We start from the raw sequence: 21,756 nt of genomic DNA, 5'->3' as shown, positions 1-21,756 counted from the left end.
CCTTGGGTCTTGAACAGCAATGGTGTGGTCCCTCTGTCGCTAGCTGGTGTCGTGCCGTCAGTCATTGCTCCCTGCCTGTATGGTCTGCAGTGCAGATGTGTTGTCTGTGCTGTTACTTTTCGGAGCTCTGACAGATCCACGTGAGGTGCTTACCCTGCTAATATCTGCAGTCTTAACGAATCTACTGTGGGGGGGGGTAATGTATTGGAAAAGGAGAACAGTCTGGTAGGGAGATGTTTGCGTCCCTGAGAGTAATTTCTTGTCAAAGGATTAAGCCTGACGCTGTTGTTTTTCATTGGATGTGGTGACTTTCACGGTATTATTTCTCACTGTCCCACAATTCTGTGTGTCAAGTATGGCCATAATTTCCAACAGGTCTAATTTAAATAAAAAAAGAAAGATGAATGTGTCTATGATGACACTACTGGCTATTTTTACTGGCCATTTAATGATTAAAGGTTTTAAAATATGATTCACTGTAACAATTTTTGTTGGGATTTTTGTGTTGAATATTTAGCAGCGTTCAAATTTGTGTTTTTTGAAGACAGTGGCAGAACACATGTTACACTGGGACTTTCATCGTGATTAATGTTGTGAGTTCATTTGTGTAGAACTGCAGGTGAAAGGTTTGTATTAGGCTTGTACTGTAAAACATATGTTTGGATTTTTAGATTAATCCGCAAATAGCCATGAAGCACATGGGCAACATTAATTTGGGATATAAAAATGTATAGTCTGCAAAACCGCAGCAAAAATAAATGTCTTGTAACATGAGTAAATTCAGTCATTAGAAATAATTGTAAATAAGTGGAAGTAGGGGCTTCAGAATTATCCGTAATAGGCATTTGATTTACTGGGTCATTTCTTACTATGGGATTCAAAAGAATAAAGTCACGCCAGCCACCCAGATGCTTATTGCACTGATTCCTCCTCGGTGCTGGTAATGTTTCAGTCATCTGCAGTTGTTCTGCTTGGGTGTCCAATGTGCATATACGTTACTGTCTAATTTTGTGCTCTGTGCTTTTCATGGAGGAATGAAAAAGCAGCGCTACAGAACATGCTATGGGACTGTCCAGGTGTGTGAGCGCTGCATGAGTAACGGAGCCTGTCTGTCTCGGTGTGAGACGTGCGTAGGATTAGCTCTGCATTCTTCTGCCCAAGTGGGAAAGGGGCAGATAGAGGCTTTCATCTGGGTGCAGCAACAACACTAATCATGCCCTCGTCTGTGTCGTATATGACAGCATGTTTATTTTGCTGGACTGTTGGTGAATTTTCATAACTATACGATTTCCGATTAATAACACATCGCAGGAATATTGTATAATTACAGCCGCAGTTCGGGTCTGCTAGTTTTTGTTACTTTTCCAAGATCCCTCTCCAGCTGGTAAGCAAGGGAGGCGAAACCAACTATGTTTCATTTCATACTGTAAACTGCTTTAAATAAAGGTGCTTGAACACATTAATTACATTACGAAATTCCACTATGAAAATGACTTTGTTTGTCTGAGATGTGTGCGGGACACGAGAGTGGAGATGGACAGGGTCACCACACGCCTCTATGAATCGGAGACGGTGAGTGAAGATGAGAAGAGGTCTTCTCTTGACTGCTGTTCTATTCTGGGCCCAGATAAGCTGTGTTTTGTGGCCTCCGGAGTCCCTGTAAACTGCGGTCACCTGGAACCTGGAACCTGGATGAAGAATGGTTCATCTGGAGTGTGCCCGAGTCGCTTGCTTTTGCCTTTAGCCCTGGCGTTCGAAACTGGCGAGTTTCCGGCCCGAGAGCTGAAGCCCTCTGTCTTCCAGAGAGAGGCCCGGCGGAGGGCCACGCAGGGCGGCCCCGGGGAGGGGTCCGGACAGCGGCTCCCGGAGCGGGATCTGGGCGCGAGGCTGATCGGCGAGGACCTGGCTGGCTGGAAGGACAAGTGCACGTCTGCGAAGGAGAAGGTGCGGCACGCTGCGCCTCGTCCGTCCGCAAAATCGCACGCTGTCTAGGACCCCAGAGCGGTGCTAACATTTCCAGCTCAAATGCAGAACGGGAAGCTAGCGGGGCTCCGTGGGTCCCTGTCCGACTCCCGGGCGAAGCATGTGTGGGCTCTCGACACTGCGGTTGAGTCCACAGGCACTTCCCTCGCCAGTCAAAACCAATTGTGATTTTAATTCGCTGGGTTTCCTGTCGTGGCTAAATCTGCCGTGTCACCGTGTTTGTGTTCGTCGTCTGATCGTGTCTGTTCCCATTTATCCACCATGCATTTCGCCCCGGACATTCAAGCGCAAAACTGCAGGGCTGTATGAAGAAGACATCATGACGGATGACAGGACAGATTAGCCTACCTCTGGTACAGGGGAAGCTGGAGAGATGCAGAGGGTGTGCCAGGAGTGCAGCTGTGAAATTAAAACCGGGTTAATTTAATTACACAGTGTAATTAATTCATATCTTGAGCCAAAAAAAAGAGCTTGAGCAGAGAATTCATTAGGCTAATTGCTTAATTAATTGTCTGTTGCATCATCCCATTTCAGCTGTGTCTTCATTATCGCATGTCTTAGTTTGGCAACAGTTAAGCATGTGTGATAAAATCTCTAAGGCAGCTGATAATTGTTAGTTGTCACACTAGGTAATGAGAGTCATTAAGGGCTCCATATGTTAATGTTTGCATAAACGAGTCTGAAGAACCCATCACCTTCTTTTGTCCAGATAAGCCCTAGGCTTGGTGTGTGTGTGTGTGAGAGAGAGAGCCTTGTTTTTTAAAAGGGTTTATTTTTGATTGGTATTATTTTGCGGTTTTTAATTTGAGCAAATCTTTTGCAAGTATTTTAAATGATTTTCTTTTCAACATATCTATACATACACACGCTTGCTTATCGGTAATCAAATGTGTGATCTCTGCCCTTGGCTGCAATTCTGGTTTAGAATCAAATAAAAAAATGTGCTACTTGCAGTTCTTTAGAATGAGGAGGAATATGCAATATTTTGTCTGGACCATAGCGATTGTCATTTTTCAGGCTGTGGTATCCTCATTTCTGTTTCAAGTGGCAGTGTCGGGGAAAAACACTTCTTCATTCACGCTGATTGAATTCACAGCTGCCTTTGCTTTTCGTTTTAAACTGTTCAAATGCAGTAGTCTTATGCACTTCATTGTGTGAATTTCTCCTCTCTTTCTGATCCGAGCACCGATTTGACCTGTGATTTGCATTCAGTTTCATTATCAATAGCTTGTGCTCTGCAAATCTTCCATGAAATCCTTCACAGGCAGATTCCAAGTCCAGAATACGATGATTTAGTGCTTGCTTTTATAAGATGAGCTTGAGTTGTGTTCAGAGTCTTAAGGGTTTCCACACTGTGGTGATCATAGCAGTTGGCACTGTGTGTCAAAGATACAGGGGGACCCCACTTTATGTCCCCCCGAGTTTTCACCCCCTAGACTGTAGATGTCCAAAAAAAGAGAGTTCACGGAGTACAAAAATAGCTCATTTCTAGTAAAATCATTGCCAAATTACTTTGTATTATGACAGCATAATTAAAGATATGTATCATTTTATAAGCTGGAAGCTGGTTATGTTGCTAGATAAATTAAAATAAGCCGTTTTACTCCATACGGTACTAGGTGTCCTTATTTATCATATTACAATATTTAATGTAATTTTTTGTGGTATTATACTGTACATAAAATTTTAATTTAACAGTATGTCACTGTGTGTTGCTTTTATCTTTGTGTGTGGTGTACGTGCGCGATACACTTTGCCATCTTGTGTGTCCTCTATCCCTCATGTCCTACTGAGAGTTGTTTTTTTCGTTCTGCTTTTTTAAAAATTATTTCTTACCGACCTCTGACTGACTTCATTTACCCACTCCAAATCTTCACTCTGCCCCTGCGAGATGTTAAAAATCAATCTTAGATGCTGTACTATATGTGTGCAGGATCGCAAGACATAGGCCTTGGACCTGCGTGTTAGTCAGGTTTGTCATTACTTGGTACGCTCTCTGTACACAACTGCGACTCAGCCAGCAGGTGGAATTGTTCAAAGGCAATGTTTGCCAGACCACCAGATTGAATAGGTCCGCCTGAAATCCCCAATTTATCAGGTGATAAATACCGTTGCTATCAACCAAAACAGGACAGATGGACCCAACAGCCTGCCCTTGTTTGAAGCTGTGCTAAAGTTCCTGTATAAAAAGGTTGTTTTTTTTTGTTTCTTGTGGTGATTTCTGCAGTTAAGTAGTTTAGAGATCTTCTGAAATTACGGTGTCATCAGACCCCGTATCTTTCACGGGTTGCAGGTGGCCATTCCTGTCAGAGCTGGCTTGGTCGATCAGAACCTGCATGTTTTCCGACCTCAAGAGTGACCTGAAGGACCTGCTGGCCAGGGTTGGCCACCCTTGTGCCGCAGCATCAGTGTACAAGAGGGAGTTATAGTGACCTCACAGTGGAGCCACAGACAGATGGCACGGAGCGTTTTAATCTCTCCACTGCTTGTTTTACTACAAGCCTTTTTTTCCAGACAGTGTGTTAGAGCCGCTGTGTTGTTCTTTCAGCATCAGCTGGACATGTGTTATTTTTTTTGCCATTTTATGGTACAGTAGTAGTTAAAACACAGCAGACCATGTTCAGAGTTAGAGATTATTCTGAGTGCTCATATACATCTCACAACACATTGACTTTAGTAGAGTGTCTGTCCTGCTAATATGTGGCACTTTGGGACTGTTGGCAGGGTTCATGTGGCAGATTTTCTGTTGCCTGTCTTTGGTTTCTTTGTGAAAGAAAGCTATACTTACTCTTGTAATTGTGTGGCTTTTGGGTTTGTAAAATTATTTGTATGGATTTTGAAGCTGGTAGAAGTGTTAATAATCAGATTTATCATGACCTGTGGTGTTTTAATGAAGTGCTGTTTTAATGTTATATTCTCATGATTTAAACAGTGATGTGGTGGTATTGAAAATTACCGCTGCACTTATAACAACCTCTTGACCGGAAACATTCTAACATACTTTCTACATTTCACAGGACGTTTTGATGACGTCACTATGTCTGTTAACTCACCTTCACTGTCGTGGGTGGAGTCCTTTCCTGTGAGGGGAGGAATGTGCAACAGTAACTATCACAAAGGGCACAGAGTATTCTGACAGCTATTGTTAGCAGTAAGTTATGCACAATCTTGATATTGTGGAGGAAACTTCTGAATGATAGTTTTTGTCTCAGAAAGTTAAAACTGCATGTTTTCCTTTGATGCTGCAGTCAATATTGCACAAAACTACACAAAGTCACTTGGAGTTTCAGTTAGAATATGTGTGACATTACATCTCCACCTAACAGATGATCCTATTGGGGTTATTCATGTCATGCATCACATCATTTGAACATCTCTGGCTTCAACTTGTATTATATTTAGTTTTTGGGTACTAAAGACTGTTTTCTATTTGCAGGAAATAAAAACAAACTTCTTTGCCCAAAATTGCAAAGGTTTTTTTCCTTCATATTATTGGCTTTGGTTTCAGAAAAGCATTAACTTTGTCATTTATAGACTTCATGCATGGCTTAAATAATCCTCCCTTTATCCCTATACACATGGGAAGCTAATGGATCATTAATTTAGGAGTGATCGGTACTAAGGCGCTGAATTGAAGGGTATAGATTACCATTGTACAGGAAATGTGGAATTGGATTTTGTTTCTCAAAAGTTACATGTTTTCATTGTAAATATATTGCAGTACATATATAATTATTCTTTATAATAAACTTAAGAGGTATCTTTACAAAATTAGTAGCGTTCATTTAATTATTCACAATTAACCCCTTTTGTTTTACTTTTATTTATTGTTAGAGCTCAACTTTGGTTTGAACAAAAGTCACCGCATGTGTAATGTAGTAGAAATGAGGGGAACATCCATTGCCGGGATCGGGGGTCCCCAGCAGCAGTGTGCATCCAAGGGCGCTGTTGAGTTAGTTAACCAGGATTCTCTTGGCTCTCAGCAACACAGCGCCCTCTGTGGCTTCCAGGGGGATTGCAGGCTTGCGCTGCTGTCAGTGAGAGGTGCCGCCTCTCCGCCAGTCAGTTCCTTACCCGAGACAGGGGGCTCAGAGGTGCCTGCCTCCATGTCGCCCTTCTCTTCGTGTCATGCAAAGCCACACAATCTGGTGGTATAACGAAGAAAAAGCAATTCTGTTTTTTATAAATCATTTAAGTTTGATCCTTCTAACCCCAAACTGTAACTTGTGCTTTATGAATAAGACACCTCTACTTTCCTCAGCCGTCTTTGGTAGATGCAGATGTCCCTTTTCCATATTTTGCCCATATGTACACGTCTGCCACTTTCTAACCCCGGGAGAGTAGAGAATCCCATCCGGATTCAGAGCACCCCCACCCTTCTTGCCTCTTTCCACTTGACGTTCGGCCTTCACGTTCACACAGACAGACTGCAGGATTGTCAGGTGGCAGCTCGGAAGAAGTTGGAGTGTTTCATTTCTTTTATTAACTGAAGAAACTAGAAAAATTTAAACCATTTTGTGAACAGTGAGCTGGGCCCCCTTTAGCAGCCTTTCAGTGAGCAAATTTAATGTCTGGCCTCGCAAACCACCTCCAGTTTTACGGTATTGTTTTTTTTTCAGATGCAACAAGAAAAATCTGAAAAAAAAACAGCAAAGACATTGCTTGTAGATTTTTGTGTTAGTATTTAATTGGGTTTAAGAATCAGATGATCTGAAGAGCATTCTCTCATTCCTAATCCTTCTTATGGTTTTATGTTCTTAAGATCTTGATCTTGGTTTTCATGCAGTTCTTAGCCAAATCCCTGCAGATACTGTAGTTTGGAAGAGCCCCAAACTATATACAGTATATAGTGGGTCAGGTGGGTAGCTACGTCAGCATGTGTAGTCTGCAAAGGAACAAGTAATAGTTTTCACCTGAAGAAGGTTCCACAGCTGAAACGTGGTGTTTTCTCTCTTCTCTTTTCACTATGGAATAAACCTATTACTTGTTCCTATATACAGTGTATATGTATGTGTGATTTTGATCTTACTTTCCAGATTAAACTAGTGTTTGTTTAGTCAAAAGAAGTATAAAATCTCTAGGTATATGATTTACCTATTATGTTTTTAAAGTATGATATGCTTTTAGGAAAGCTTCTGATGTGTGGCTAGCACTCCAGTTTGTGGTCTTACTCGTCTTCTTCAACATTATTCAGTCTCCTTAAATCGCAGTCTAAAGCAGAGCATTCTTCAGCCATGGATTCGTAGGAGCTCTCTATTGTAAAAAAAGGGGGGGGGAAAGCTTCCAGTTAATGAACACTGGACAATTAAACCACAAGGGTTAATATGAATAAGACATTCCTATGAGTAAGGTTTCTGTCGATCTGTTGTCTTAACAGACGTACTGTGTAGTCTATTGTTTCTGAGGGCTACAAATACAAGATAAATCTTCACTCTAGGTCTGTATTTTCTTGTGCTGCTTTCTACACTGCTTTCTTGTGTATTTTCTAAGTGTCTTTTTATCTTGTGCATTAGTACTTTTTCAGAAGTAAACAAAAGCTGTTTATAGGCTATTTATGCTTGAAGTTTGTAGCTGAAGTAGTAATTCATCTGACAAAGACATTCTAATATCTCTAATAAGCCATTTAGCTAATAGTTAAAACCAAGTATTTTGCTATGAAAGTTGTTTTGGACAATCTGTTATCTAATACAGAATGAGTTAGTGCAATTAAAGAAGGCTTTTGTATGTGACTTTGTAATTTCATATTCATATAAAGATTTCAAAGCTGGAAAGAGTTCTCGGCGATCACAAGAATGACCTGCAAGATCTTCAGCTTAAATATCGAAATGCTCTAGAAGACAATGGCCGGCTGCACGCCAGACTGGAGGCCCAGGCGGTGGCAGCTCAGAGAGAGCAGGACGTTCTCAGCAGCGAGGTCAGTTTGTCTTTCCCCACTCATCTGGTGTGCAAATGCTGTGCGTGTCACCCGTGTTGCACCAATGAGACCAGCAGCTTTCTGCATCCCTACAGATAAGCTGTACAGAGGGTGTGATCCATCAGCTGAAACTGCAGCAGTTCGAGTCTGATGAGAGACAGGCACTGGCAGAGGAGAAGGCAAGTTTGTCGCCCTGTGCTAAATACATCCCATTACAAAAATCGTACTGGGCACTGGGCGGTGGGGCATGTTTCAAAGGTACCTTGTCAGTGCACCTTTTGCAATTGTCTGCTGTAATCTGATGAGTGGATTAATGCCAGTGTTATAACTCTAGCTGATTTCATATCATACCAGGAGAAAGGCCTTGCTGAAATCTTGGTGGAAGCTGGTTTTACCTCCACTGGCACTGATTGTACGTCCAGGGTAGACGTTCTGTTCAGTGGCTGCGCTCAAATATTGTCATTATCAAATATATACATTATCGGAAGCCGGCTTTATATTTTGTTTCCACTTTCAGTGAATATTTTTTAAAATTTTTATTTTACTAAATAACCAACATTTAGAACATCACAAAACATCCCACCCCCACCCAGCAATGGCAACTCACTCCCAAAATGGAGAAGAAAGACAGCTACAATAAGAATATAATAATAATACTAATGATGATATAATGTTGCTGTGGTTAGTCTTTATTAACTTTCCACCATCCCTTCATAATTGCACATGCTTGGAAAACACAACCAGTACGTGTTTTTGGTGTACTTCATTCTAAATGCTTACAGTATCTTTTGTTATTTGCTTTGTGCCCGACTGCTCCTGTATTGCAGATCTGTACCCTTGAAAAATTGCTCGAACAGATGCGGGATAAATATCAGGCTGCGTTAAGTGACGTTCAAAGACAAGACCAGTTAATACTTTCCTTGGAGAAAGAGCTTGAGCGAGTGGGACTCTCGGAAAAGGAAGCTGTGCTGCAGGTATGCGAGTTTACGTCTCATTACGCTGTCTGCATATGTGCATTCTGGGAGTTAAGAGTTGAATGAGTCTAACAAGCTTTATTCTAGAAACAGTGTTACAGAAGTAGTTGCATCCACCTGGCATTTCAGTTTTGCAAATTTTTAGCACTGCCATTTACAGGAATAAATCAAAGCTGCTGTGAATAATGACGCATGATGAAAAAGACATCTTTAACAATTTGTCAAAATGACACTGTATCTGAGATGACTGGTGTAATAGGGATGTAGTACCTGTTAAGTAATCACCTTACCCGCTGCTGTAAATGAAACAAATCGAAATGAAAGTTTCCCACTCGAAAGCATTACGCTGAGATAAAGCAGCCAGCCCCAGTCGGGGATCAATGCGGTTCGGGTAAGAGGCTGTGTCTGCTGGATCATTAAGTGGAGGCCCCATTTCATGACCACGCAAACCAAGCAGCAATGCAAATAGCACTTTAGGAGAAAAACAGCATCTTCTGAACAAAATTATTTAGACCACCATCAACTTGGGCATTACTTCTTCGTAACAACATCATGGGGGTTTTTCTAACAAAAGATAATGAAAATATAATGGTTTCACTCACTTGCAAAATCAGAGACTTTAAGGTTACTGTTCTAGCTTGTTTTCCAACTGAACCAGAAACAGTGGGTAGAGACCAGGAATATCCAAACGACACCTTTACTTAAAAAGGCAAATTAATTTCTCAAGAGTAGGAGCTGCTGTAGTGGGATAAGTGTTTTCATTCAAAGGTGAGGGGAAGCTTTTGCATGGAGTCTTTGCCTTGTGGTTATACATACTAACAATAAAGCTCTCCATTTTGCCCATTTAATGAGTTGTGTCGTAATGCTTTTGCAAATACTCATTTTAAACAGGCCCGAGGCTAGTGGCATAAATAGAATTGGTATACACAAAGTAAATGTACACACATATTAAACAGAGCATGGAAGACCACACACAACCACACAGGCTTGATCCACATGGGATACCAACCCACCGGCACTTCAAGGAAGCCCTCTTGGTCTCTGTGCAATGCGTGAATGCAGTTCAGGAATGGCAGGAAGGGCTCAGATCCTCTTATTTAGACATTTTCCAGCAGCAGAACTTAGGTTTGAATAGGAATGTGAAGTACACGTACTATGCATGAGCTGGGAGGTTTGTTTTGGAAGTGGAGGTTAACTATAACTATATTAATAAATAAACACATATTTAGAAGGCCCTTAAGCTAAAAGTCTGTGCTGTTTATTCTGTTTATTTTAAGCGCAGAATTAACCTCTACTAGTTTCTTTGTAACTCGTACACTGTCACAACCACACCTTGTAAACCTTGTATTTAATGTATAATACGAGTTTTGAACATTTTCAGGGAATTTAAACATCAAGATGTTCTTCTGTCCTGTTGATATTTAACAGGTGTGAAGTCTGACCTAGATAGCAGCTGCATCTCCAGACAGGTTTTTTGTGTCTGCTGGAGCCTGTTAATATTGAATTTCTTGCCAATGTGTTTTGGCCGTTTTCATAGATCTTTTCTTATTTACACTGACATTATTGTGTCATTATTTTTAGTGCTTCACAAAAACTGTCCTGCTTGATATTTTATCCATATCATTATTTTGCCACTGGTCATTTTTCTTTGTGCGGTCTAGTTCTCAGATAATTCTTGCGAGTCTTGTAGTTTAATGAGTAATACCTTCAGAAGTTGTCAAGAGAGGTCTCTGATTTTACAGTCACAATTTCATATTCTTTGATTTTTGAATGTGCTGTTGTTGTGACATTCCAATTACAGGATGTTACCTTTTAATTCAGCCTGAAAAGAAGACCTGCTGACATTTTTGTTTTGACCCTGAGAAATTATAACTAGATATTCTCTCGTCATAATGTTTGCAGACACATTTTCAGTTTTTTATGCAGTTGTAATTAATATACTGAATGGATTTGTGAATCCATGCATTTTTTTTAAAGATGTCACGTCCTGGCCTTTCTGTTCCTTGTCATTGAGATCTAATGGCCCATATTTGATAAAATGTGAAAAATAAAATCATTTGCCACCTTTGCTTGATCATTGCTGAGCGATGGCATTGTTTGTAATGACAAAATGCAGAATAAATGGTATAAAGAATTTTATTTCAAAGAGAAATCAGTGGTAGCACATTATGATACACTGTGAGTCACATTTATATGTAGGAAATGTCACTCTAAAAAAATATTTTAGTTCAGTTTTGAAATGTATTATATTCCAATGACATGGAGCATTTACGTTGTTCAGGCACCTGCTTTTACTTGGAAAAAAAAACAGTGGTGCCAACAGATCAGATTGGATAGAGCTACAGACTATGAGAAATAACTTGTTTTTGTGTAAACCCTCTGCGTGATGTTCCGTTTCTCATTGTGGAAGTACTGAGATACCCCTGCTTTCAAGAGAACTGAGCTCCCGAGATGCTGCACACGCAGCTCGACCACAGCCTGCACACTGTGGCAGCTTGTGGGCATCATGGGAGACCCCTGCCTTCGCTTGGTGTGAGGGCAGGTTTTGTTGAGTCAGATCTCACAAAGGCTTCAGGCGATTATTGGAATACCCTTTCCATGTCTCTCCTGACAGCACATGGACTTGCATGTAATGTGAGGTGTTTGTCCAGCGCTCTCGAACTGCAGGATCACCCTGCCCACAGGAGACAGTGCAGGGTCTCACGTGCTGCCCGTCTCCTGCTGTCCTCAGGCACACGTTCCGCTGCACATGTCCAGCAAAACATTTCTTTTCACACGGCATCGGTGAATCGGGACATTGGGTTTTCAGGAACACTTTGGTTTGGGGGCAGCAGATGCCAGTTCATGAATTCCGAACAAGCTGTCAAATATCAAATATGCATCAGTAAAACACTTGTATGTGCGAGAATTCTGACTATAAATGTGGAATTATACATTATTACAGTATTTCTTAGCAGAACAAACATCGTCTGAAGTTAATTGGCACAAGATTATCTTTTTATAGGTTACTTGTCATAAATAATTTAGAAATTAAATTTAACTTGCAAAGGCTAATCAAAAGCGTCTCTGGTTGTGTAACATTTGGATTTTAAGCTTAACCTTATTTGCTGCATTCTGTTATGCTGTTTTTTTTCATCTGCTTGATACTAATGCACTTCTTCTAATTCTTATGCGCTAAGCATCATTTTTAAAAAATAAAAGGATAAAAATAGATCGCAAAGCACTGCCAAGTGGTGACGGTGTTGTCAAGCATCTGCAGTAGAAGTCTAGCAAAACTTGTCTCTGTTGAATATCATCTTGATAAGGTTAATATGTTGTCATATAAACCAATAGCTCATCCTGATTCTTTCTTTAGTTTTATATCGGTAAGTCCGCTGAGATGTTCCAATCATTTAAACTGAGAATAAATATGCCATTTGTTGAAACAAAATAAATACAGTGGGGTGTAAACATTTCAGCTCGCCTTTTCTGATGTTGTGCTGGCTTTGCTTTTTCCTGTCTCTTCCAGCTTGTAACTCCGTATGCCCGAGTCTTGCTGCTCACATTATCACCCGTACTTTCCTGCCTCGCTGCGTCAGTGAGTGTTGTCTGTTCGTCTCAGTTTTTTTTACTATTGTTTGGTTTTGCTTGGAGGTACATGAGCATGAGGAAACAATCCGACACATGCGAATAGATTTGACTTCCTTGAAGGCAACACAAGACTCTTTGAAGAGGACAGTGACAATGAAAGAGTGTCTTAACAATGAGCTCTCTCAGGAAAGTAGTCACATGAAGGAGATGCTTGAGAGTCTGCAAAACAAGGTATCTTAAATTCTGTGAAATTGTTAGTCCTAGAGATTGGAAAGCTTTAGTTTTAGAAAAGTTAAATGTTGAGTTTAACTTGAGTTATATTAAAGTTTATTATATAAAATGTGGTAATGATCATCTTAAATAAACTGGAGATCATTACAGAACAGACTTCCAATGAAGAGAAGTCTTGCAGTTCTGGAAAAATCACTGGAAAAGTTAGATGATCTGTTCTGTGAGTTAATTTCAAGAATTGATTAGACAGTGATGATCGATAGCAAAGGTTCTGCTACAGTGAAAGTATGTGAGATCGTGGTAAAAAATAATTTGGATGCTTCTGAGCTCTACTAGAAAGTATCTTATCTTACCCTCTTATCAGATAACAATTATATTTCAGAATGTGCTGAAAAAGAGATCTTTATTTTCTTTTTAGTTGAGAAGCAGTGAAGAGCAAATTAACACCCTGGTTCTAGAAGTTGGCCTGCTCAAGTCCAAATTGCAGGAAAAAACAGAAAAGTCACAACAGCTGGAAGATCAGATCCTGAAACAGCAGGAGGCTCTAAGTAGGGCAAGTGAAACTCTAAAAGACACAAGGAAAGCAGCTGGCAATAAGGTAAGAGGGTATATAGAACTGCTTTGTATAGACAGATGTTTTTCAGAACGTCTGTGATCAGGAATTCCCAGTACATGTTTGTTGCAAGAATAGGGAGTTTATTCTCCTAACCTCTCTATGCCTTATTTACATATCAACATTCAAAAATTGCACTCATTTGTATTATTATTATTATCTTATACAATAAAAGAGAGCCGTGTGTATGGTTTGGGGTTTTTGGTATCATGCATTGCCAGAGAGTTTTTCTGTAAAATCTAGTGTTAAGATCTGGAGAATTAACATATTTTGAGGACAAAGGGATTTAAAAAATAAGGAAGCCTTGATCTGCACAAGACGTTGCTTTCAAAGTGCCTTCATATTTTCATTTTGTTATCACATCATAGTGTTCAGGCGGCGAGCCGTTAAGAATAAAAGCATCGGATATCTAGATTTAATGCGAGTGGTAAAACCCTTTAGGTGATTATATTTTAATATTCTCTGATTCTTTTGCCCTTTTTCCCCAAATTGTCATTATTTTTAGGATTATGTGTTATGACATAAATGTAATAAACAACAAAACAGCAAAGATGATAAAACTGTGCCTGTGGATGGTGGCTCTCAATTAATCCAACTCACTCCTATCTTCAGATTTGCAAAGCAAACAACATGGCTATTAATTTCTGCAAGGGTCCCGTGTCTTTCCAACATCTGGTTTTGGTTTACTATAAAAACTGTCTCTCTGATCTCATATGTTGAACTACTGTAACTTTGCCACTGTCTATTTCCTGTAAAAAATACATTGAACAATAATGGCTTTTGTTTCTAACTTTCCAAACATTAGTGCAGCTGAACAAATAACTTGAAAGTTTTCATTTGAAATAAGTTTTTCCATGTTTCTGAGTTTATGTTAATGCAAAGTCTTTGTGGTTATTTATTGCTTTAACATTTCAAGCCCCAATTACGAAACTTTTTTTTTCAAAAGTTATTTTTTCTTTATTCTAATAGGTTTTCTTTGCCAAAACAGCCGTGCATGTAAAACAAATCACGGAAGAGGGGGTCATTTTTGCTTAATGTTGTAAGATGGCTAATATGACAAAAAGGAAAACCGTCCAGGACAAAATGTGTTTTGTGTCAGCTGTGTGCTGGTCTACGTTAAAATACAGCAGAACAAAAAAAAAGCCAATTAGTGCTTGTGAACTTTAATCCGCATGAAAGGAGAGTGACAATAGCACTGATTGCATTCAGGCACAACACCAGCAGGCTCTGTGGGAGATTCCATTCAGAGCTCCGCGATCGCATCGCCCTGCCTCCTGCCTTGTGGCTCCTGAAGCTGCCAGACTGGGCAGGATCTCAGGTTCAAGCTGCCGTCTGTGGCGGCCTGTGCTCCGGTCGCAGAGCCCGTTCCAGCTGGGATGGAGGAAAGGTTCAGGCGAGGCCTGTGAATTACACCAGCACGACGCCCCTCTCTGTGCAGGCAGTACAGCTGGATCCGGGGACCTTGTTATTGTTCTTTTAACCGGAGAAGTGCCTTCAGTGTCTTAAGATTGCTTGGGGTTTCTGAGTCTGGGTGTGGCAACATATTTTCAACCCGCTGTGTCAGATTCTGATGATAGGGATTTATGTTAGTTTTTCATCTAGTGGTTGGATTTCAACACCGTTTAGTTTAAAGGCATGCCTTTTAATATATATATTACCAAAGGGTTTGTTCAAGTCCCAGGTATTTTTTTTTGTCCAGCGTAATATAACTTATATACTGTAAGTTGCCCAGTTTTTACTTATGTTCTCCTGGTTTGCTGTGGATAGTCTGATCAAGACTTGGAGAAAGATTAAATTAAATAATTGCTAAGGATAAGATCCTATCTTATGGCGATGTGGGAATGTCAAGGCTTCTGTTATGTGTAAGTCATTGACTTCTGGCATCTTCCCTGTATCTGGAACATAAGCACTTTTTCCAGCTTTGTTGTTCCACATTGTAATGAGAACAGAGTTACTGTAATAGGCCAGTCTGGGTCAAGGAGTCAGAGGGTACCTGCCATTGCTTCCCCTTGGCGTGTCAGGCTGAATGTCTATGGACTGTCCTGCGCTTGGCATTTGAAAACAATGATAAAGCTGAGAATGGTTTCATGCCTTGCTGGAAAACAAGGCCGCCTCAGTCAAAGCTGAGCTTTGAGCAAATATTGTTCCAAAATGGTTATAGATAAAGCCTCCGTTGTGTAATCAAATGTAATTAACAAAGGACCCGGCAAAAACATGCTTAAGAAGTGATAGTTTTGATTGCTGCATATGCTTCTCATATGCAGTCCCTCCAGGGAAGACTGAGCATTAGCACGAGTGACCAGTGCACACAGAGACGTCTATAAAGTGGCGCAGATCTGGTGAAGCGGAAGCAGCTGGAGATGTTATTCCAGTGTGGCGGAAATAAGGAAATATTACATATTTACTTTACACTGTAATTTGTTTCATTACATGAAATACTCTATTTAGTTTTAGTTCAGTGGGAAGACTAGCTGTAAGCTGACTAAGGTGATGGTAAAGGTCTTTGTATTTTTACTTCTACATTTGCACTAGAGATGCAGGACTTAGCTGTGCGAGCACACTCCAGAATCAGAAGAGAATATCCTGTGTAACATCTTATCACCCTTAAGAGGTTTTGCCTCCCCAACATACACCAGTATTTGCACTCTGGGTAGATTCATAATTTCTGTCTCATTTTTAGCCCAAAGCTGCTTTAACATTTATTCATTTTCTGCAGAAATTGGTATACATGGTCCTAATTAATTTAGGAACTTCACTCCTGACAAAACATATAACTTGTCCTAAAGCCAAATGTTTTAAACACCTGGCATGTTGCTTTTTTTTTTAGCACTTGTAAAAAATTCTGAAACTCAGTTAATGTTTGCTCTGTTACTGTGCGTTCAGTTTCAGTTTGGGATCTTGCTCAGTCACTGCGCACCTCCTGGTTAAGACCAGAGTGAGGCCGGGGAGCTGCGTCAGCCGGCGGGCGGAACAGGGAAAAGCAGCTTAAAAAAAAGGGAGAGAGCATGTGCAAACTGAGAAGGCCACCACTTCATCTCTGTCCATCTACAGACTGCCGATTTCCAATCCTCCCTCTGGAGTCTGCCTCGCCCATTTCCTTCTTTATCCTTCTTTTTACCTCCTCTCTCCCCATTCTCTGGTATTTCTTTTCTCTTGGCTTCTGTTCCCCTCATCTCTCTGCTCTCTTGCTCATCACAATCAGATATTCACTCATCACATCGGTGGTGGTGTCAAGAGTTTGCTGGTTTGCTGGTGCTTTCTCTGGCCCAGCCGCAGGCGTGACAGACCTGCAGAAGGTGTTTCCACTCGACCTGCATGAGCAGACCTACATTCTTTGAGTGCTTCCACTGCAGTTGGGATGCATTGAGCATTGCCCAGGTCCACCTGTGGCAGTGACAGAACTAGGACAGCTTATGTCCACTTCGACGCATTTCTGGTGTTCCTGACGGAGCTCACGTTAATGGAACCCTTGTGACTGTATCTGGCACTTTTAATTGGCTCTTAAAATGGTTTACGCCTGCTTTAAGGAAAGGATTTAGTTCAGTGCCCATGTATGCTAACAGTGTTTTGGGCACTTAACAGGGTTAAACACAAGAGAAATAAAGGTGCAAATAAATAAAATGTGGAAAAGGGAAAAAATACATTTTTGGTGTAGTTTTAAAAACTGTAAATAATGGTGGAGTTGTGGAGGAGGACGACTTGAAAAGTGTGTCCCAGGATCTTGTGCCTACAGTACGAAGGTACTGCTGGAACGTGAGCCTCAGCAGAACATACAGCCCTGCTTGGAAAACGGGGATTACTGAGACGGGTGGAGATGATGTGGAGCTTTAGAAGTTAAAAGTACATTTTTGAACTGCATGAGCTGAGTAATGGGGAGCCAGTGAAGTCGTGTCTAAATTAAGGTGGGGTTTCGGAAGATGGGAAATTTGTTGAGCGGGTATTTTCAGTAACTAATGTAGACGTGCAGTTAAAAGTATTGGCAAATAAGTGTGTAAAAGGTACATTACTTTTTAATCATTGCATCATGATACAGTTTCTCTGGGTGAATTGTACACTGTTTTAATTATCTTTGTTTCTTGTGTTTGAAGTGTCTGCTGTGACACTGCCCTTATGTCAGTGCTGTACAAGTCTGCTACAATGAGCCTGTTTAATGTGCTGGGGAGGGGTGTAGCATGATATATTATGCATGCGTAAAATGTACAAACACAAAGAAATTATGCAGTACAGATATGATACAGTTCTCTCAAGAGCTTTTGATGCAGTCTGTGAAACATATTAACTGCTTTCTTGGCCACTGGCAAAATAATCCAAATATCAAAGAGCTTTTCCATGGATACAGTGCAGTCTCATCACAGAGAAAATGCCCAGTTCATATCTTAGCATTCATTCTTGTTAAAATTGTGAGTGAATTCTTTTGCGTTTGACAGAACCTTTGATTTATATTATGACTATTTCAGCATTACATTTTACATGCGTGTCAGTTTAGAAAATAACGTTTTAATGCAACAGATCCTTCTTGGAAAAAAAATACTAATCTTGCTTTTTACTTGTTTTTAACCCCCTCCTTTCTCCAAGAAAAAAATCGTCTCACAGTGTGCAGCAGTATCTGTGTGGACTGAAGGTTTTTCCCCCTCTCTGTCTCACACAGTGCAGTTCTGTAATCCAGGGGTCAAGCCTGGACATGGAAAAATAATCCCTGTATTTAGCGCTGAATGAATTGGGAAGGATGGGGTTGCTGTATTGTTTTTAATAAGCGACTTAACGCCATTGAGCCCGTTTTATTTTGTTCTGATCTCTTTTGCCATCAATTATGAACTGGATTACAAGAGAGGCAAGGAGGGAGTTCTGCCCCCTCGCCACGTTTAAGCTCAGATGTGAAATGGGGCCGCAGGCCGCACTGAAGTGAGGGCTTCAGCCACAGGCAGACAAGGCTGGGCTGTGATTGACCTTGACATTGTTTGCACAGGCCACGAAAGCAATTATTCCAGAATATCATTTTAAAATGACGGCAGAAAGCAGACAAAAGTCCTTGAATTGGTGCAGATAGCTGGAATTGCCAAGTAGTATTAAATGACAGTTTGCAGTTTAATGAAGGAGGACTTGGGGTAATTAAATCTTGACATGCATTTAAGTGGCGCACAAATGAACGAGCCAGAAATGCAATCTGGAATAAGTAAGGACATTCTGTGTAAACTTGCCTGATGCTTTGTCATCTGAGACTGTTCTTCATGCGTGCGGGGTGAAGGTCAAGGAGCTATCTTAACTCCATCAATCCTGTGGACAGTAACAAATGACCTTTCACTTTCCATAAGACATTCAATATTCTGAATTGGAGGGATACATTTTTCTGTGTTTAGAAAATGGGGAGACAAGAGCCTTTCATGTTGCAGAGGGTGCCGCAATGGCAAGATCTTTCTAAACGGTTCATTCACCCCATGTGCTGATTGAAACTAATATCTCATTTAAAGAAACTGACTCTCATTCTGAAAACAGAAGATTGAAGATGTTATTGAAACCAGAGATAAACTTCCAGCATATAAAGTGGCTTATTAGACATGACCATAAAAACAGAAAGCCCAAACAAATTCAAAGGCAAAATGGTAAACAAGGAAGTTGTTCCTACTTCTCCATGACAAAAAAACACCCACTTTTACCCTTACACATCTTCACAATGGTGAACAAATGATTTGCTGTAATGCCCTACATACTGTATTGTTGTGAAGGGAAATTAAATATGAAAAGATTTTTATCTCTAGATGCTATGGAGTTTAAAATGATCCTCAGATCAATTAGTTACAACCAACCAAAGGAGCGAATTGGGCCTGATGTCCTCTTGTCGTTTGTAGCTATTCTCAAGACAGTGGCGTGGTTAAATATTTAATTTTACATTTTCAGATTAATAGTGCTCTCGTGAAAGTTCTGTTTTTTCTTCCTTCTCTCAGCCTGTATTTTGCTCGAATCATTTTTTTTTCAAATTTGTGTTTACAGGTACCAAGTGAAAATGTGTACAACGTGCTTTTCTGAATGGTGAATGAAACCTGGCATTCAGAGCTCTGTATTTGTCTGTGCTCGTATCCATGTTAATGGCATCTGCTTATTCTTAGATACATAAAAAGGAAACCAAGCTGGGAGTCCTACAGAAGGAGCTGTTAGAAGCACAAAACCAGTACTCTGAATGTTACAAAGAGGTATGTAGCAGTAAGTAGTGGTTTTGCATTTGTGAAAAATGAGAGATTAAAGAATCTGTCTGCAAAAAAGCCATATTATTAATTTTGATCTTAATATATGGAAGATTGTTATCTCATATAACATTGCAAATGAGAAGATTGAATGCTGTGTGGGAACGTTAGGAGGTGTTTTGGGCGACCCATGGAATTTTCCGTGCTCAGCTTATGATTGTGGTTCAGTCAGACTTTTGCAGTTAGTTTTAGTCAACTGCATATGTTCATTATAGATATTTTTGTTGTTTCTTAAGGTTTTACATGTTCACTGTTAATAATATCAAATACTATAAATTCAAACATGTTCTATTGAGCTTGTAGTCTAAAACATGTGTGAGGTTTTCTCCATAGGGTCCTGAAATCCTTTGGCATGTTTTTATCAGACTGCCAGCTCTTGATTTTATAAAACTCTGTCTGACACTCCTCAGCTGTCTGAGAAAACACCTCTTTTCTTTAGCCTTTAGGGAATTCCTAATGTTTTTTTTTTTAAATTGGGGTTTATATAATGGTTAACACATTAACCACTCCTTATATTTTCAAGGATGTATCATTGTTTACAAAGATGCTCGTTTTAGAACTATTTTCTTCACAAGGTTTGCAAAAAATAGTGATAGTGAATAATCAGATGTCAAATAGGCAGAGAAATACCTAAAAATGGGGACCATGTCCTCTCACTTACCAGTGTCAACTGAAATTAGCATTCATCCCTTTACCGAAAATAAAGTCATAACCTCAAGAAATCATTGTGTAAAATACTGAAGTTCTTTGTAAGAATGAAGTACAGAGTATCATTAAAAATTACACCGAAATTATTTAACCTGAACCATGGTCACCAAGCAAAACAGTGTACAGATTTTGTTGTATTTAAGAGCTCTGCTTAATTTACTTTGACAGTCTTTTCAGCATTAGTTAAAGACTGAACAGGTCCATTGTTTTGTTTTTTTACCCCTTTTTTGGTTCAAATTCATGCCACTTCCTCAACAGCAGTACAGACTAGCGGTTTCCTCCACTTTTGTTAAATTTGAAAGAGAGGGTTAAGTGATTCGAAATGAGCCTTGCATCCTTGCTTTCTGTTTCCAGTTGCTCCACAGGGAAAATCTTATGCAGAAGCTGAAGGAAGAGACTGTACAGCTGACAGACCAAATAAAGGAGCAATCCCAGGACATTAACAAGCTGAACAGTGAAAAGAAGAACCTTGAGCTGGAGTTGGCGGTTGTCATGGAGAAACACAGAACAGCACAACAAGAGGTACAGGCAGGCCAGGACATACAGGAAACGTTTTGTTTTTTGGTTTAAATGCTTAATTATCATACATTATGTGCTAAATTAAACTTCATTGTCAGACCCTGAAGACTCTGCTGCCTCGTTGTATAAACTAACCTACTTTGCAAGCATTGCTTAAGAAAACTGATTAAGACATATTAGTTGTATTTATAAACAAAGTTATATTCTTTTGCATATGCAATTAAGACTAACATGCCGACATATCCCCCTACTCTTTCTGAAATATTTTGAAGAGCAGCTCAGTTTAATGTGACTACATCTCTTCTTAGGGAGAGTTCCAAGTTCAGGAACATAAATCTGATTCATGGTAATCAAAGCATATTCCACATGTTTTCATTATGATGGAGGAATAGAACAGCCAAATGCCACAAATTAATGAAAAGGGAATTGGTCTATTTGTTGAGTAATCAATGTTAAAAGTCAAAGGCCAGTTTAAGAAAAATCCAGATTGCGTATTTCAGATGTATTTTTCTTTCGTTCAGAAAGCAACTGCTGTAATACGTCTGGAAATTTCACAGAATGTTCTTATTTCTAGTTTGTCAGGAGAAAGGCTAGGAGAATATCTGCATGAAATTTGATACAGCTGTCTGAAATGGAGTTGAAATCCAGTAGCCTACAGCTGAATAGTTTGTATTATTAAGGGCTTTGAATTGTCTTGACTAATTAATATGTTGACGTCTCTATTTAGCAAATTAATATATGAGAGATTTTTTGTGAAAGTGACACCAGCAGAATATAGTGCGACAGTCTTTTGAAGGGAATAGCAAGCACAAATAACAATAACCTTCATTTTAAAAAAGAGAGCAAGGCTGGGGAACCTCACAGTGCTCACCTGACAGATGTAGCCAGCTGAATGAGACGGCTGAAGTTACATAAAGATGCTCATCGCCACAGAGGAGAGCTGCAAAATGGGGTCAAGGAGTCATTCTTCTGTGAATGATGAGGCACCAGAAACACAATTTGAAT

The 21,756-nt window shown here is 40.0% G+C and overlaps 1 protein-coding gene across 8 annotated transcripts in view; it reads left to right on the top strand.

Moving 5' to 3' along the window:
* The window catches only part of LOC107078318 (early endosome antigen 1-like), a 153,322-nt gene that overhangs the window by 53,768 nt on the left and 77,798 nt on the right, over positions 1-21,756 (top strand). For 7 of the 8 annotated variants that reach the window (XM_069190851.1, XM_069190850.1, XM_069190854.1 and 4 more), the window contains 8 exons: positions 1,804-1,944; positions 7,739-7,897; positions 7,993-8,076; positions 8,725-8,871; positions 12,505-12,672; positions 13,091-13,270; positions 19,390-19,473; positions 20,587-20,754. In XM_069190851.1, coding sequence (XP_069046952.1) covers positions 1,804-1,944; positions 7,739-7,897; positions 7,993-8,076; positions 8,725-8,871; positions 12,505-12,672; positions 13,091-13,270; positions 19,390-19,473; positions 20,587-20,754 — 1,131 coding nt within the window. The remainder of the gene's footprint in view (positions 1-1,803; positions 1,945-7,738; positions 7,898-7,992; positions 8,077-8,724; positions 8,872-12,504; positions 12,673-13,090; positions 13,271-19,389; positions 19,474-20,586; positions 20,755-21,756) is intronic. The other variant, XM_069190853.1, reaches the window with a different exon arrangement.

This window comes from Lepisosteus oculatus, chromosome 6 (genome assembly GCF_040954835.1).
Source record: "Lepisosteus oculatus isolate fLepOcu1 chromosome 6, fLepOcu1.hap2, whole genome shotgun sequence".
NCBI lineage: Eukaryota > Metazoa > Chordata > Actinopteri > Semionotiformes > Lepisosteidae > Lepisosteus > Lepisosteus oculatus.
The sequence above is the reverse complement of the archived record's forward strand: the minus strand, read 5'-3'. Positions and strand labels throughout refer to the sequence as shown.